The sequence below is a fragment of the Delphinus delphis genome, chromosome 13 (assembly GCF_949987515.2).
Source record: "Delphinus delphis chromosome 13, mDelDel1.2, whole genome shotgun sequence".
NCBI lineage: Eukaryota > Metazoa > Chordata > Mammalia > Artiodactyla > Delphinidae > Delphinus > Delphinus delphis.
The window spans coordinates 3,269,944-3,286,597 of record NC_082695.1 but is presented as its reverse complement, the minus strand read 5'-3'; the positions used below and the strand labels follow the sequence as shown (position 1 = coordinate 3,286,597).

Genomic DNA, 16,654 nt, shown 5'->3' with positions numbered 1-16,654 from the left:
TTTTCTCAGATAGTGGGATGCTGTGTGATTTTAAAATTCTGCTTTGTTTATCTGTATGGCTATGTAACAAAACTTGGTTATGTAATAAAAGTTAATTGAAATTTTTAAAGATTAACTATGGGCCTCTGCAAATAACAGGTTGTTACTGGAAGCAGTTAGAACATCTTCCCTTTAGTAAACCTCCAATGTGCACAGAATTGGACTTGTGTCTCTTCCGTAATTAGAAATAGGAAGCCTTATAGCTGCACCAAATGCTGTCAGACTCACTGTCTCGTTCAGCAGTGCTGAGAATCTTTGGGGAGAGCATCCTCCTGCCGAAAAGTTATGAAATGAGTCTGCGCAGCTGTCAGAACAGCAGTGGGAATCACAGGCCTGCTTTCTTGCCCGAAGCTCAAGGGAAAATCACTCACTCCCGGTTGACTTCCACATGTTCATTAAACGACACTGGAGGGAACTAGTTACTTTCAGACCAACAGCTTTGTTCTTTTGCATTTGGTCACTTTCAAGTGCTGTCAGTGAAAGCCAGAAAAAGGAAACATAACCAGTGCACTTAAACCACAGTTCAGTTCTGCATGTATCTTTTTTTTTTTTATGAAGATCTCTCTCTGTCTCTGTCTCTGTCACACACACACACAGCATTTGTAGTTCTCAGTACTATGGAGAGGAATGATGGTGCAAAGATGGAAAACTCTGATGGAAATAAGCAGAATGCCTCACTTGTTAATATCATGAAAGGAAAAAAAAGAGAGAAAGACGTCAAGTGTTGCTTTTTTTTTTTTTTTTTGGCTGCACCACGTGGATTGCAGGATCTTAGTTCCCGGATCAGGGATGGAACCCAGGCCCTCGGCAGTGAGAGTGCAGAATCTTAACCACTGGACCTACAGGGAATTCCCCTGAAGTGTTGATTTTTATCACAGACCCATTTCTAAAGTCAATATGCCCACAGTGCCCTCCCTTGAAAACACTATCACTTTTATACAGGGTAGATAATATTCCCTGGTGCCAGGAACTAAAGAGATGGTCTGAGCAAACACTATGATCAAAGGAAAAACACGTTTTTGTCTACAAATATTTTAAGACCCTTATGTTAGAAGCATCTGGAGAAATCTCCTAAGAGATGCCAACAAACTTTTCTGTTCCACCGCCCCCCCGTAATTATTTCTACATTATTGAATAATAACACAGTTGTCTTCGTACTCTTTTATATTACCTATTTGGGAGAATCATAAAGGACTTCATCAAAATGAACTAATTAACTATGATACTGTTTATAGTTCTTATTTTCCAAATGGGTAAACGGAAGCCATGAAAAGATAAAGTTATGGGCCCCCAAAGATATGTCAGAATCTCTTACCTTATGGAACTGGTGTATTCCAGAAAAATCGAATAAAAGCCAGTTTCAGCCCAGAAAATCCTATTGTGGCAGCACTGACTTTCACTAAAGAAAAATCAGGAATGCACTCTCATGGGAATAAAATCTCACAACAGCAAATTCAGTGGTTTTATTTAATCCAACAAACATCTATTGAGGGCCTTCCCAGTGCAGGATGTTGTCCCCAGCAAGCGGAGGTTAGAGCTGTAAGTGAGCTCAGGACCAGGGTGAGGGGTGGGCTGACCACTCCCTGATCACGAAACAGAATATGGGGTCAGTACAGAAGGGACAGAGAGTGTGGGGGGGAGGGGGAGGGCGTGTGTGGAGAACAGTCCCAGATGAGTCACTGGGGGCCTTCATACACACAGCCATCTGTGAAAGGGGCCTCTGAAGTGGATTGAATGGTAGCCCTGAAAAAGATAATGTCCACATCCTAGTCCACCATTTTATTCAGGGTGGCAAGGTACCCAGCTAACAAACTGTATTTCCCAGCTGCCTTGGGTGGAAGATGTGGTCATGTGCACAGTAAGATAAAGTCACAGAGGCAGTGTGTAATTCCAGGAGGGGCCCTTAAAATGAAATGCACCATTTTGCCCTTCCTTCTTGCTGGCCTGTAATGTGAATGTGATGGGTGGAGCTCTGGCAGTCACATTGCACCTAGAGGCCATCTTAAGAATAAAGGCCAGGGACTTCCCTGGGGACGCAGTGGTTAAGAATCCGCCTGCCAATGCAGGGGACATGGGTTTGAGCCCTGGTCTGGGAAGATCCCACATGCCATGGAGCAAGTAAGCCTGAGCGCCACAACTACTGAGCCTGCGAGCCGCAACTACTGAGCCCACATGCCACAACTACTGAAGCCCGCGTGCTCTAGAGCCCCTGCTCCGCAACAAGAGAAGCCACCGCAATGAGAAGCCTGTGCACCACAACGAAGGGTAGCCCCCGCTTGCGGCAACTAAAGAAAGCCCAGGCGCAGAAACGAAGACCCAACGCAGCCATAAATAAATAAATAAATAATTTAAATAAATAATAAAGGCCAAACAAGACCATGCTGGAGAAGAAAGAGAGAGGTCTCTGTCCCTGGTGACTATGGAGCCAAGATATAAACTTCAACTTATAACAGCAGGAATACAGATTGAGCTCACAAAGGAATTGAAATGCACTTACAACCACTGTGGTAAACTGGGGAGCTCAGGGCCCATCTGTTAAGCAAGGAGGCCACCTGACTGAGGGGGCTTAAATGCCCAGGTTCTTCCTTAAACCAAAACCTAAGCTGTAAATGCCTCAAGGTTACAGAATCGAAACCTAAAGACAACCAATCACAAAGAGCCAACTAGACTTTCAGCAGTAGCCAATCAATGATTGCCTTGCTTTGCTTATGCCTTCAGGTATAAAAGCCTCACCGCAGCTCCTGTTTGGGGGCCCTCCTGGCCACTTCCGGCTCTGTGCTACCCAGTTGGAGTGAACTTTTGCTCTAACTAAAACTTTAAATAGCCCTCAGTTTCTCTCAGCACTTCTGAAGGGGCACCTGCTTCTTAGCTCTGTGTACTGTGGGAAAGGTGGCTGCTATTGCCCCATCTCTCATTTTCAAGAGATACCGGAAATCCCTGGTGGTGGCCCCACGGGAGTGGACACTGCTCACCCTGGTCCCCTTGGGAGTCCACCCATGGCCTCCTCTGGTCCCTGTGGCAGGGAATCGGCCATCGCCCCTGGTGCTGACCACCGTGGAAAGGGACCCGCGGACCCCTGGTGCCCATGGCAGCAGCGCGCAGCCACCCTGGTCCCTCTGAGAGTGTGTGTGTGTGTGTGTGTGTGTGTGTGTGTGTGTGGTGGGGAGCCTGTGGCCAACCCTGGTCCCTGTGGCAGAGGATTGTGGCCACCCACCCCTTGTCTCTGTGCGAAGGGACCCGAAATCACCTCTGGTGACAGTCCCCATGGAAGCAGACCTGCGGCCGCTCCGGGAACCCCTATGGGAGTCCCTTCTGGTTCCCTTGGAGGGGACCCAGGGATCCCCTGCCGCTGGTCCCGTGGGACGGTCCCCGCCCCCAGTCCCCCACCCGCCCCGGACACGCCCCCCCGCCGCCGCCCCGCGCGCCCCTGAGCCCCGGAACTGGCGAGCGCGGGCACAGCCTGGGGAGCGGCGGGCGGGCTGACGGACCCCGGCCGCCCCGGCCCGCGTCCCCGCCCCGCCCCGGGCCCGGCCTTGGCGGGCGGTGGACGGCCGGGCGGCGGCGGCACCATGCGGCTCCTGTTCCTGGCGGTGCTCCGGCGGCACACGGGCAACGCCATCACGGCCCAGCGCGTCCGGTAGGTGCGGCGGCGGCCCGGGTCCCGGCGGGGGCACCGGCCGGGGGTGCGGGGGTCGGCCCGGCCTCCCCGAACCGCGCGCCCAAACGGACCGGCCAGAGGGTGCGGGGCCCGGGGTAGCGCGGGGCGGCGAGGGGCGCGTGTCTGACTCCGGCGCGGGTGCCCGGGACCTGCCCGGCGCTGCGGTCCTAACGCTCCCCCGATGCCGCTCGGCCGCTGACGCCGTGGAAAGGTATCCAGGTGCCCGGCGCCTGGGCGGCCCCGCGAGGCAGGCCTCAGCGCGGCGGAGGCTGCTCGGCGTTCTGCGGGCGCATCTCGGCGCGGCCGTCTTCACGGACGCTCCGTATTGATCGATCGTGAGCGCCCTAGGTTTGGGGAGGCGGCGACGGAATGCGAAGTCGGGGCTTCGGGACACGGCACGTTTGCGGGGACGGGAGAGAAAGAATACAAACACATGGGTATAAATATACAGTGATACCTATAGATCCGTGTACACACACCCGTGAGGGCCGCTTGTGCGCGTGCGCTGTTTTAGGCGGGATGCTCCGGGGAGGCCTCCTTCTTAGAGTGACGTTTGCGCAGCATCCTGGGTGCGACGAGGGTCCCTTGAAGCTGGAGTGGCCTGGCGGGGTGGGGGTGGGAGTAGGGGTGGACCAGGATTTCCAGGCAGAAGGCGCAGCAAAAGTGCAAACCAGTGTTACTGGACCTGCCATCCAAAGTAGCCTTTCCTTGGACTGCCCTGGCGGTCCAATGGTTAAGACTCTAAGCTTCAACTGCAGGAGGCACGGGTTCAATCCCTGGTCAGGGAACTAAGATCCCGCGTGCCTGCGAAGTGTGGCGAAAAAACAAAACAGAAAAACCCACAAAGTAGCCTTCCCTCTTCCCCTCAGCCATTTCCACGTTCCCCATCTCCTTGCTTGGTTCTCTTCTTAACATTTGTTTTTTCCTGCAGTTATCTTGTTTTCTAGGTTTATTCCTTTTTCTCTTCTCCCTGCTGGAAGGTAAGTCCCCAGGGCAGGGAGGGAGCTGATTAGTGCCTGCAGTTTCATAGCAGCTTTTTTTTGTTTTTTTTTTTTTTTACGCAAACTGACTTGCTTCATGAAATTTCTCAATTGACTTCCCCTCTGTGGGCCTTCTTCCTCATCATCCAAATGAGTGATTGCGGCCACACCTCCCCTTTCACGTCCTGTTCTCCTAAAGAGCAGCAGCGACAGGATACATCAGTCTTCGGAAGTTTACGGTTAGGTTTTTCCCATGAGGATTTTCACTGCACAGGTTTATCTTAAGTCAGTGGCACCTGCTATCACTCATTTGGAAGGCAGCTACGGTCACCACTGTTTATTTATTTATTTTTTGGCCGTGTGGCATGCGGGATCTTAATTCCCCCACCAGGGATCGAACCCCTGCCCCCTGCCGTGGAAGTGCAGAGTCTTAACCACTGGAGCGCCAGGGAAGTCCCAGCTGTCACCCATTTGGACATAAACAGCCAGGAGGCACATGGTGGTCTCTGCCCTCACGGAGCACATTCCAGTGGGGGGGAGAGAGACTGCAGGATTAACCAGAAATGAAGGAGGCGACTGGGGCTGTGGCTTCAGAGGAGGACTCTCTGAGGAGGTGACATCCAGGCCAAGACCCCAGTGACAGAAGGAGGCAGCCACTCAAGGATCTGGAAGGATGGATGGACCTGGGACAGAGTAACAGCACAGATACAGGTCCTGGGGTCAGAGCAAGCTTGACAGCCTTGAGAAACAGAAAGAATCCATGCTCTCTGGCCTACGGCAAGGAAAGGAGGTCAGAGAGAGAGGGGCCAGTCCAGCTTAGCCTGCACCCATAGTTTATGCTGTGGAAACTAGCGAGAACATCCATTATTTAACACTGCACCCCTCACTCGAGCTGTACACCGGAGCCCCAATCTTCCAAAGGCTTGCAGCCACCAAAGGGCCCTCAGGGGAGCCAGGCGGGCACTTCCACGGACATTCAGCAGGGTGCAGGGCCCTTTACTTACTTTGTTCTTTGTTTTCCTGGCTGTGCATGACGCAGAATAAAGATTGTTCTTTGTGCTTTGCTCTGTCTTCAGAGCCAGGCTTTGGTCTCCCCTTCACTCAGGAAGGATGGCTGGGGGTGGGGGGGAAGAAAAAAGGAAAAGCGGAAGTTGCTGGAAGACATCTTCTGTCTTGTGAAAGCCTAGGTTCCTTGAGGAGAGGATGCTTGGTCTCCTGAAGGGGAGGGCAGGGAGGTTTCCATGGTGACAGAGTTCCCTGGGAGCCAATTACCAGGAAGCAGTGAGAACCAGAGGAGCTCCTCAAACGTTCTCTGTGGAAGACCCCTGCGACCCTCAAGGGACCCTGGGCAGCAGCGGAGGGAGCCCCCCCCTCAAATGAGTAAGGTCGGGGTCCTCATCAGTCTCGCAGGGGAGGGTGTCTGAGTTAATTAAGAAGAGACTTACAAAAAGAAGAAATGAGTCTGTTCTTGCACACTCAAGCTTGTAGTTGTGAATGAACACCCGATACATAATAGCGGTGCTGACTTGTGATGGGCACATCCGTACAGGACTGGACGTGTAGGATGCTCTGGGGAACCACCCCAGGCTAGACGTGGGATGGTTCAGGCATCGCAAACTGGTAGAAAGACACAGGCTCTGGAGCAGACCTCCTGCCTTCACAAGGCGGCTTCCCTGCTTAAAATCCCTAAGGTCTAAGCCAGGTTACATAGTTGCAGCTCAGACCTGCCACAGAGGCTTGTTCTCAGGATCAAATACGAGTTAATACATTTTCAGTGTTTTGAACCAGGCCTGGTGCTTAGATGCACTTAACAAACGTGGGCTCTTCGTCAGAACATGAACCCGAGCTGGCGAGGCAGGGAAGGGTTAGTGTTTGGGCAGGTGTCTCGGGCAGAGGGGCGGCAGGTAGGATGTGGGCAAGAGCAGATCCCTTCCCAAACTGAGTTGTGCAAACTTAGCAGTATAGAATGTTCTAGGTCAGTGATTCTCCGTGGGAGCAGAGGCCAAGAGAATGTGCAGAGGAGGAAGGAGTGATTCTGCCCCCCGGGGACATGGAGTAGTACATGGAGACGTTTTTGTTGTCACAACTGGGGGTGACGGGCTCCTGGCATCCAGTGGGTAGAGGCCAGGCGTGCAGCCACACACCCTGCAATGCACAGAACAGCCCCACGACAAAGACTGAACGAGCTCAAATGTCAGTGGTACCGAGGCTGACAAACCCCGCCCTCGGGGGAGCCTGCAGACGTGGCCGAGAGGCAGGTAGGATGCGCGTCACATAGGACCTGCAGTTTTGTGTCAGGCACGGGATGCAGCCACGAAACGCTATCAGGTTTATATGTCATCGAAGGTGGTCTGGCTGCAGCCTGAAGGGTAGATCAGGATGGTGGCAGAGGAGATGCCATTTGGAAGTGACATATTTAAGAAGTGAAACGCACAGGGCTTGGCAATTGAATATGGAGAGTGTCAAACGACAGAACGAATACAGTTTAGCAATGACGCTGATGCCCCTTATTCAAGGGAAAACCGTCCATGGATTGGGGGGCGCCGCGCCTCCCACAGCCTGGCCCTCTTCTGAGGGATGTTGGCTGAGAGCGACTTTTATAGAACCTCAGAAGCAACAACATGGAAACAGGGCCTGACTGGCCGGGCCATCGGGGGTTCCCTTACAAGGCAGCAGGCCCTATTTTTCTAGGGTCAGAGACCACGCCGGAGATGGGTCAGAGCATCGTGACTGATCCGTATTGTTTCCTTGACCACGAGGCCCGTCCTGTGCACAGACTGACGTACGCTGAGATTTGTGACGTCAGCCGGGCCACGGGGTGGCCTCCACTTTGTGGGTCCTGATCTACAAATTAACTTCATCAGGAGTGAGGGGAAAAAAAAATCCACAACTTCCTTCATTATAGAGGGAAAATACTGAGAGAAAACCAAGAAAAGCTGGGTATATTGGGGTCTTTGTAGTAACCTTGGGCCTCTGCCGTCTAGGAGTTTTTTAGAAGGTGTAGGTGATGGGGAAGGCATGTGGGGGGAATATTTGTCTGGGGATTGATAACTAGAGAGGGACCGTTTTATTGTCTATGTGGCACCTTACATATCCTTCGGTACAATCAGTCTGCCCTGGGTCAGGTGACTTTCCCTTCTAACCTAGGGGCTGTTTGCTAGAATTTTTAAAACCCTAATCAGGGCCTACTCTCTGGGGCTGTCTCCTCAGCACTATAAATTTTAGGAACCTGCATCAGAGGTTTTTTTCACCTCTGAACAAAACGGAGCTATGCTTGGGGTATGCGGTTTGCTGGCACTGTTCCATGGGCTCTTGTGTGGACGAGAATCAGGGAGCCTGGCCTGCCCAGCAGCGCTGCTCTCTGCGTCTCCATTTGGTCTGTGTCGCCATGGTGTCACCTGGGTCAGCTAGAAGCCGGGTGCAACGAGGGGACCCACGGGCCCCCATTCACCTCTAATCCCCAGTTTCCAGAAGAACCAGGCAATCTTGAGGATCCTCTAAATCAGGCGAAGGGGTTCAGATCAGTTGCTAACAGTGAAGGTCGAAGTTTAAATTGCACAAGTCATAGATGTAAAAAAAACAAAAACGAAAGTCACACCGTTGCTTTAGTGACGAGGTAACAGGAGATCAGAGTTTCAAAGTGCGCCTCCTGCTAGGCTGAAATAAATAGCAGAGCTGAGCAGTTGGCCAGAGATCAGCCACCTGCCAGCCCAGAGGTATTTACTCTCTGACCATTTCCAGGGAGGGCATGCTGACCCCTTGCTCTAAACCGGACTATCAGAGGCTCGCTAGACTCCTGGGCCTCACACCTAGAGTTTGTCTGCAGCACTGCTAAGGGTTTAGGGAAAGGCAGGAAAAGAGATGGAAAAGAAGGGAGTTCCCTGGTGGTCCAGTGGTTAGGACTCTGCACTTTCACTGCCAAGGGCCCAGGTTCAGTCCCTGGTTGGGGAACTAAGATCCCGCAAGCCGCAAGGTACAGCCAAAAAAATTTTAAAATAGAATACGTACACACATACATACATACATACATACAAAATAAGACGAGAGAGAGATGGGAAAGAAGAAAAGGCGAAGGATTGAGGCTTCCGAGGTCCAGAGGAGGGAGTCCTAGAAGTCAGTGCTTGGATGAGCGTCCTGGCGCCCCAGTGAACGCAGCGTCCCCGAGCGACAGCAGCACTTTGTACAGCGGCTGTGACTTGTGTCCTTCCCTCAGCCTTCGTCTGGAAGACGGTGTATACAAGTATTTTTATTTGAATGGGAAGCACTTTAGATAACAGAAGCAAACAAGACTTTCTGGAAACTCACTGGAAGGGGAAAAAAAAAAAAAGGAAGAAAGACAAACATCGTGGCGTCCAATGCCACCCTGACCCTACTGCCCAGCTGCCTTCTGCTGGTCTAAGTTTGAACTCTGCTGTGAGTGCCAAGCATATGGGAAGGAAAAAAGCCTGAGCCTATTCAAGTTTGCTACTTTTTCTTTAGAAGATGCCAAGGAAATGATGCCGAAAACCTGGCCTTTGTGCCCCAGTGCCAAATCGAATCTCGGAAGCAGAGTTTTGGGTGAAGTAGAAAACAATAGCTTTATTGCTTTGCCAGGCAGAGGGGGCCACAGTGGGCTAATGCCCTCAAAAACTGTGTGTCCCAACCTGGGAGGATTTGGTGAGGAGTTGTTTTGGCCAAGCCATGCGGCAATCGGGATCTTAGTTCCCCAACCAGGGATTGAATCCATGCCGCCTGCAGTGGAAGCGCGGAGTCTTAACCACTGGACCACCAGGGAAGTCCCTGAGGAGTTTTATAGCAATGGGTCAAGGGCGGGGTTGCTGCTAAGGATACAGTCCTTTAATCTGGCCTCAGGGGATCTGGTGAGCTTCTGTGGTTCCCGAGGTTATAAAACTGTGACCTCTCTGGAATGAAAACTGCTTTATCAAGTAGTTAACATTTTCTATTTGTTGGGGGTTTTAGTTCTGCAGAAGAGCTCAAAGATATTGTTCTGTGTATCCCTTGGGGTGGAACCAGGACCCTGCCCCAAGGTTTCTTTTTTATAGTTTTATAGTTCTTTTTATAGTTTCTTTTTTTTAATTAATTTTTATTGGAGTGTAGTTGCTTTACAGTGTTGTGTTAGTTTCTGTTATACAGCAATGTGAATCAGTTATATGTATACATATATCCCCTCTTTTTTAGATTTCCTTCCCATTTAGGTCACCACAGTGCATTGAGTAGAGTTCCCTGTGCTATAGAGCGGGTTCTCATTAGTTATCTGTTTTATACACAGTAGTGTATATATGTCAATCCCAGTCTCCTACTTCATCCCATCCCCCTGCTCTATTGTGTCTTAGCTGCTCCCCACTTGTCTCTGCATCCCCTCCCTCCGCTGATTAGCAACTGTTTGAACCTGCCCTTTGGAACTCAGGAAGGTCATGGAGGCTGCAGCGTATTTCCTACAAACGAGATGGGGGACACAGAAAGGCTTCTGAGCCCAGTAGCCCCACAGGGTCCTGCTCAGTTTCAGAAACTGCAGATGTACATTAAGTCAGTGGGAAGAGGCTATTTCCTTTCCTCCCCCTGATGTAATCATTGTCGGTTATTGTTTTCGTTTAGCAAATATTTATTATTGAGCATCTCTAGTGGGCACAGCACTGTGAAGACCCTGGGCGTGGAGGCAGGGAAGGACAGGTGAGCCCTGCAGAAGCCAGCAGCCGTTCAGCCGGAGAATTTTTAGCACATCAGCTCAGTGCTAAGCCCTGTCATTTGAAAGAAGTTTCCAGCCTTCTAGCACGAACATACGATTACACAGATTATTTAATTACAATATGATCAGTGCTAGGAAGAAGTGCTGGGTGGTAAGAGTATGTTCGAAGGACAGACCTAGTTCTGGGTGGGGTGGGGTCTGGGAGGCTCCCCTGAGAAACAGTTTTTTCTTTCTCATACAGTTTCTTTTATTGAGGTATAATTCACATACCATAAAATTCACCCTTTTAAAAGCATCCAATTCAGTGGGTTTTAGTATATTCATAAAGTCACACACCATTGCCACTATCTAATTTCAGAACATTTTCAGCCGTCTCAAAAGGCACCCCAGACCCGTTAGCAGTCACCCCCCCCATGCCCCTTTCCCCAGCTCTGGGCAACCACGAATCTTTCTGTCCCCATGGATTTGCCTGTTCTGGACATCTCCTATATATGGAATCATATGCTATGTGGTCCTTTTTGAGGACCTTACATAATGCATCAGTACTTATTCTTTTATAGCTGAATAATACATTCCGTTGACGGACATATCACATTTTGCTTGTCCATCCATCAGTTGAAGGACATTTGGGTGGTTTCCAATTACTGGCTACTATGAATAGTGCCGCTGTGAACATATGTGTATGAGAAATAACTTTTTAAGCTAGGGTTTCAAACCTGTAGGTTAGCTGGGTGAAGAGGGAGAGAGGCTGGGAACAGCATTCCTGGCCAAGGGACCTGTATGTGCGGATGCCCTGAGGCAGGAAGGGGCTTGTGGAGTTGAGAAGCCGAGGCAGCTGAAGAGCCAGCAGGAGAGAGCAGCTGGCCTGGCCGGCGTGAGCCGAATGGTTGCCACAGTGAAGGTTCTGGATTGAATGCTAGCAGAATTGCAGAGTGAGAGACTGAGGTGGCGACATAGGGAGGGAGAGTAGAGATTCGAAAATGATTTGGAAGGACCTGGGATGATGCAGCAGAGGAGAGACAAGACGGCAGAGATGCTCGTGGGGCTCTGGTGTGTGCTGCCGAGTGAGCAGTGGGCACTTCTCACTGTGTTACTCAACCGAACCTCGGGTCCACGCACCCGATGCACAGCAAAGCCGATCTACTGACACCAGGTCGTGGTGAAGGAAAGTACAGTGTTTATTGTGGGTGCCAAATAAGGAGAATGGGCAGCTCATGCTCCAAAGACCCAAACTCCCCAGTGGTTTTCAGGGAAGGGTTTTTAAAGGCAACATTTGGGATGAGGGCTGCAAGGTGCATGCCTTTCTTTTGATTGGCTGGTGGAGAGGTAACGGAGTGATGTTCTGAGAACCTCAGTCCTCAGGGTCCACATGGTTACGCTCAGTGTGTAGTCACCATCCTCCACCTGGGTGAGGGGTCTTAGTTCTTGCAGAACGACTCAAAGAGATGCATCACATTGTTATCTGTATCACTTCAGGAGGATCTAGGACTCTGTTTTATCACTGAGCTATTGTTTCTTTTTTTTGGAGTATAGTTGATTTACAATGTTGCATTGGTTTCAGGTGTACCACAAAGTGATTCAGTTCTCTACACACACACACACACACACACACACACACACACACACACACACATACATTCTTTTTCAGATTCTTTTCCATTATAGGTTATTACAAGATATTGAGTATAGTTCCCTGTGCTATACAATAGGTCCTTGTAGGTTATTGATTCTGCAATAGAAGCACTAAGTACGATGTGACTGCCTTGTTCATATAACTGCATCCCAGAGTGATTGTGGTAGCGATGGGCTCGGAGAACAATGGAAACAGTGAGAGAGACGGCTGTGTTAGCAGCAGGGGCTGTCAGATTTCACTGAAGGGAGCTGGCATTGGGGAATGTCGGGACATGGTCATGGGGCTCAGAAGACATGATGTGTTGCGTGTCCTGCAGGTGGAAGGGCTGGACTGGAGCTAAGGGTGTCAAGAGTGGGATGTGCCTGGCTGTGCAGGGGATGCAGGCTATGAAGGGTGTTGTGTGCTAGGCTGGGGTGTTTGGACTTGATCCCAGAGACACATTCAGCCATTAGTTCATTCAGTAAGCAAGACAGATCCAGGCCCCATTCTCATGGAGTTGACAGTTGGGCTGACTACCCCAAGCCATTTGAGGTTTTTTGTTTTGTTTTTTTAATTTTTATTTTGGCTGTGCCATGCAGCATGCAGAATCTTAGTTCCCCAACCAGGGATCAAACCCGCATCCCCTGCAGTGGAAGCACAGAGTCTTAACCACTGGACTGCCAGGGGAGTCCCCATTTGAGGGTTTTAATGAACCTGGTTGGATTGGTTGTATATTCACATGCACCTCAAACAATTTTAAAAGATAAGATAGGGCTTCCCTAGTGGCGCAGTGGTTGAGAATCTGCCTGCTGATGCAGGGGACACGGGTTCGTGCCCCAGTCAGGGAAGATCCCACATGCCGCAGAGCGGCTGGGCCCATGACCATGGCCACTGAGCCTGCGCGTCTGGAGCCTGTGCTCCACCACGGGAGAGGCCACAACAGTGAGAGGCCCGTGTACTGCAAAAAAAAAAAAAAAAAAAAAAAGATAATATATGCACCTGGTCAAAGAATCCAGCCATGCAAGATGGTCTGTGATGAGAAGATAATCTCTCCCCCACCCTGGTCCCCAGTCCTCTTTACACAGAATCATTATTACCTATTTCTTCTGTGTCCTTCTAGAGATGTTCTGTGCACACATACTGTGTATGCACAAAGTGTTCTTCGCCTTTTGAAGCACACTTCATTAACAGTGTGTCCTCTTTTCATTAACACTGTGCCTTGGAGTTCATTCTAAATGACTGCACAGTGATCTGCCCTCTTTTCATGGCATCAGCCCTGAGTACCTCATATGCGCCATAATGTGACTGGTCCCCTCCTGACGCACGCTGAGGTCCGTGTTAGTCTTTTTGCTGCTTCGGATGTAGCCTCGGTGCTTACTCTTGGGTGCATGTTTTGCACTCATATCCAAGTGTGTCTTTGGAATCAGTTCTGAGAAGTGGAGTTGTTTGGTCACAGAGTTTGTGCATTTTAAATATATTAGCTGTTTCTGCTTTGCCCACAGAAGAGGTTGTACCAGTTTACCCAGTATAGGAATGTTTATTTCATGAAGCCATAGGCAGACTCTTGTTCTTTACAGATTTTCTACATTAAAAGGATGACTGAAGTTGATCCCCATTTCTCATATTTAAAAGCCCAATTGTAGGGGTTATTTTTTTGTTTTTGTTTGTCATGGACTGCAATATTATGGTGATACCTATTTTTCTATTGGGTTGTTAGGGTTTTTTCTTATTGATTTATGAGAGTTCTTTACATATTAAGCAAATTAGCTTCTTTCCTTTTGTAAGTGTTGTAAGTAGTTGTGTTTTTTCCCCCCCAGTTTCTCATTTGTCCTTTGATTTTGCCCATGCTATTTCTGCCACTCAGGAAGTTTCTTTTTGGTTTATCGGATTTGTATTTTAGATTTCTGTTGCAAGGAACTGAACCGGGATGAGAAGAAAAGAGACATATTTGAAAGATATTTGGGAGGTAGAATGGAAAGGCCATGGAGTATTTCTTGAAGCTCTGATAATGGGTGACTTTTGAATTCTTGATGAAAAACTGAGTCACAGATGCCTAAACACAAACTTTGAGAAACAGGAGGAAAAAGTGAAATCAAAGAATTAAAGAAGGGGAGGGAGCTTTCTGGTGCAGCACATGTCACTGGAAGTAGCCGTGGGTGCCTCATGTGTCAAGGCTGCCAAGCCTTCCTGAATTGGCCCTTCATCCGGCTGGCCTCGGTGCCAGTCCCAGTCCTGGTGTCTGAGACTGGTGGATGAAGGTATTTTAGGTGGGTTGTCTCTCAAGGACAATTCAGAAAATATGTAGTATTAACTTCTGATTTGACTGATCTCTGCATTGGTTTTCAGTTTTAACCACAGCAGCAACTTGTGCCCTTTTAATGTTTTTCTCTCCTGTCTTTTTCTTTCTCTGTGTATGTTTTGATAAAGGGACCATCTAGAAGCTGCGGGTCACGTGTGTATTCTGAAAAATGCCTTGGACTTTGAAAGCCCATCCGAAATCTCCAACTTCATCAAGGCTGAGAGCTTGGAGGCAGCTATGGCTCTTCATCTATATAGAGGGGGTAGACTTTTGCCAGGTAACCCCCCCTTCCCCAAAGGTGGAGCCCTAGCAGTCACAAAACCAGAGCGCCTGCGATTTCAAGTTAAACATCGATGAAGCAGCTTATCCCTGCTCAGAAATGGAAGGGATACAATCATCTTTTTGCTTTGCTCTTCTAAACGGAGTAGTTTTCTAAAAACGATGTAACTACACCAATTGAGAATGGATGCATATATACTGAAGCTGTTTTTCGGCATGAGGAGTCATTTTTTTTTTTACAGTTTTTAAAAATAATTTACTTATTTATTTTTGGCTGTATAGGGTCTTCGTTGCTGCGCACGGGCTTCTCATTGCGGTGGCTTCTCTTGTTGCGGAGCACGGGCTCTAGGCACGCAGGGTTCAGTAGTTGTGGCATGTGGGCTCAGTAGTTGTGGCTCACAGGCTCTAGAGCGCAGGCTCAGTAGTTGTGGTGCATGGGCTTAGTTGCTCCACAGCATGTGGGATCTTCCCGGACCAGAGATTGAACCCCTGTCCCCTGCACTGGCAGGCGGATTCCTAACCACTGCGCCACCAGGGAAGTCCCTACGGCATGAAGAGTTTTATCCTGAATGTTTTTGATGTGTATTTCTTAACTCAAAGTCTAATTTTCAACAGTTAAAAATGTGACTCTTTCACAAAATACAGAAGTGAGCACATAGGAGAGAGTTTATTCAACTGATTTATTAATGAAGAAACTACTAAGATACTAAAGCCAGTTTAAAGAGCATTTGAGGGACTGAGATTTTTTTTTGAATTTTATTATTTTTTTTATACAGCAGGTTCTTATTAGTCATACATTTTGTACACATCAGTGTATACATGTCAATCCCAAACTCCCAATTCATCCCACCACCACCCCCAGTTTCCCCCCTTGATGGCCATACGTTTGTTCTCTACATCTGTGTCTCTATTTCTGCCCTGCAAACCGGTTCATCTGTACCATTTTTCTAGTTTCCACATATATGCGTTAATATACAATATTTGTTTTTGTCCTTCTGACTTACTTCACTCTGTATGACAGTCTCTAGATCCATCCATGGAGGGACTGAAATTTGAATAGGCTAGGATTAGGTTAGCTGCAGAACTGGTTATGTCCAGCAGGGCAATCAACCGTAAGCTTTGGGGCTTTCTTTTCTTTTCTTTTCTTTTCTTTTTTTTCTGGCTGTGCTGCATGGCATGGGGATCTTAGTTCCCTAACCAGGGATTGAACCCATGCCCCCTGCAGTAGAAGCTCAAAGTCTTAACCACTGGACCACCAGGGAAGTCCCGAGGGTTGCAGGGAGCTATCTTTTCTACTGTGTTAGTCAGGGTTTTCTAGAGAAACAGAGCCAAGAGGAGATATAGATATAGATGCAGATGTAGATATAGACACACACACACACACACACACACACACACACACACACACACACACGTATGTGAAGATTTATTATAGGGATTGGCTATGTGATTATAGAGGCTGAGAATTCCCACAGTCTGCCATCTGGAAGCTGGACACCCAGGAAAACCGGTGGTTTCATTCAACCCGAGTCTGAAAGCCTGAGAATTGGGGGGCTGACGGTGTAAGCCCCAGTCTGAGTCTAGAAGCCCAAGAACCAGGAGTGGTGATGTCCGAGGGCAGGAGAAGATGGATGTCCCAGTTTAAGCAGAGAGTATGAATTCACCCTTCCTCCCCCTTTTAGTTCTATTCAAGCCCTCAACGGATTGGGTGAGGCCCACCTGCATTGTTGAGGGAGATCTTCCTTCCTCAGACTACAGATTCAAATGCTAGTCTCTTCCAGAAACATCCTCCCAGACACATCCAGAAATCATGTTATACCAGCTCTCTGGGCCTCCCTTAGACCAGACACATTGACTTCTAACATAAACCATTACAACTGCAGCAAAGTGATTGGCATCTCTGCCTGCAAAGTATTGGATGTAACTGCACAGAGCATGCGCTCTTAATTAATAGTAAATACTGAGGTCAAACAGCAGTACCTTCTCTTAGAAAACGAATCCACGGGGACCTTTAAACACTGCTTCTGGGATTCCCTGGTGGCGCAGTGGTTAAGAATCCTCCTGCCAATGCAGGGGACACAGGTTCGAGCCCTGGTCCGGG

At 49.1% G+C, this 16,654-nt stretch overlaps 1 protein-coding gene and 1 long non-coding RNA gene across 7 annotated transcripts in view; one reads left to right on the top strand and one right to left on the bottom strand.

Moving 5' to 3' along the window:
- GLT1D1 (glycosyltransferase 1 domain containing 1) overlaps positions 1-16,654 on the top strand; it is a 149,615-nt gene that overhangs the window by 8,177 nt on the left and 124,784 nt on the right. For 5 of the 6 annotated variants that reach the window (XM_060027862.1, XM_060027864.1, XM_060027863.1 and 2 more), the window contains one exon: positions 14,403-14,551. In XM_060027862.1, the coding sequence (XP_059883845.1) occupies positions 14,403-14,551 (149 nt within the window). Of the gene's footprint in view, positions 1-3,478; positions 3,677-14,402; positions 14,552-16,654 lie in introns of those variants that run through there. The other variant, XM_060027866.1, reaches the window with a different exon arrangement.
- Positions 1,516-5,878, bottom strand: LOC132435807 (uncharacterized). The gene is made up of 3 exons (XR_009521661.1): positions 5,682-5,878; positions 4,155-4,298; positions 1,516-1,782 (listed from the first exon to the last, which is right to left on the bottom strand). It is a non-coding gene; the product is annotated as an uncharacterized lncRNA (long non-coding RNA).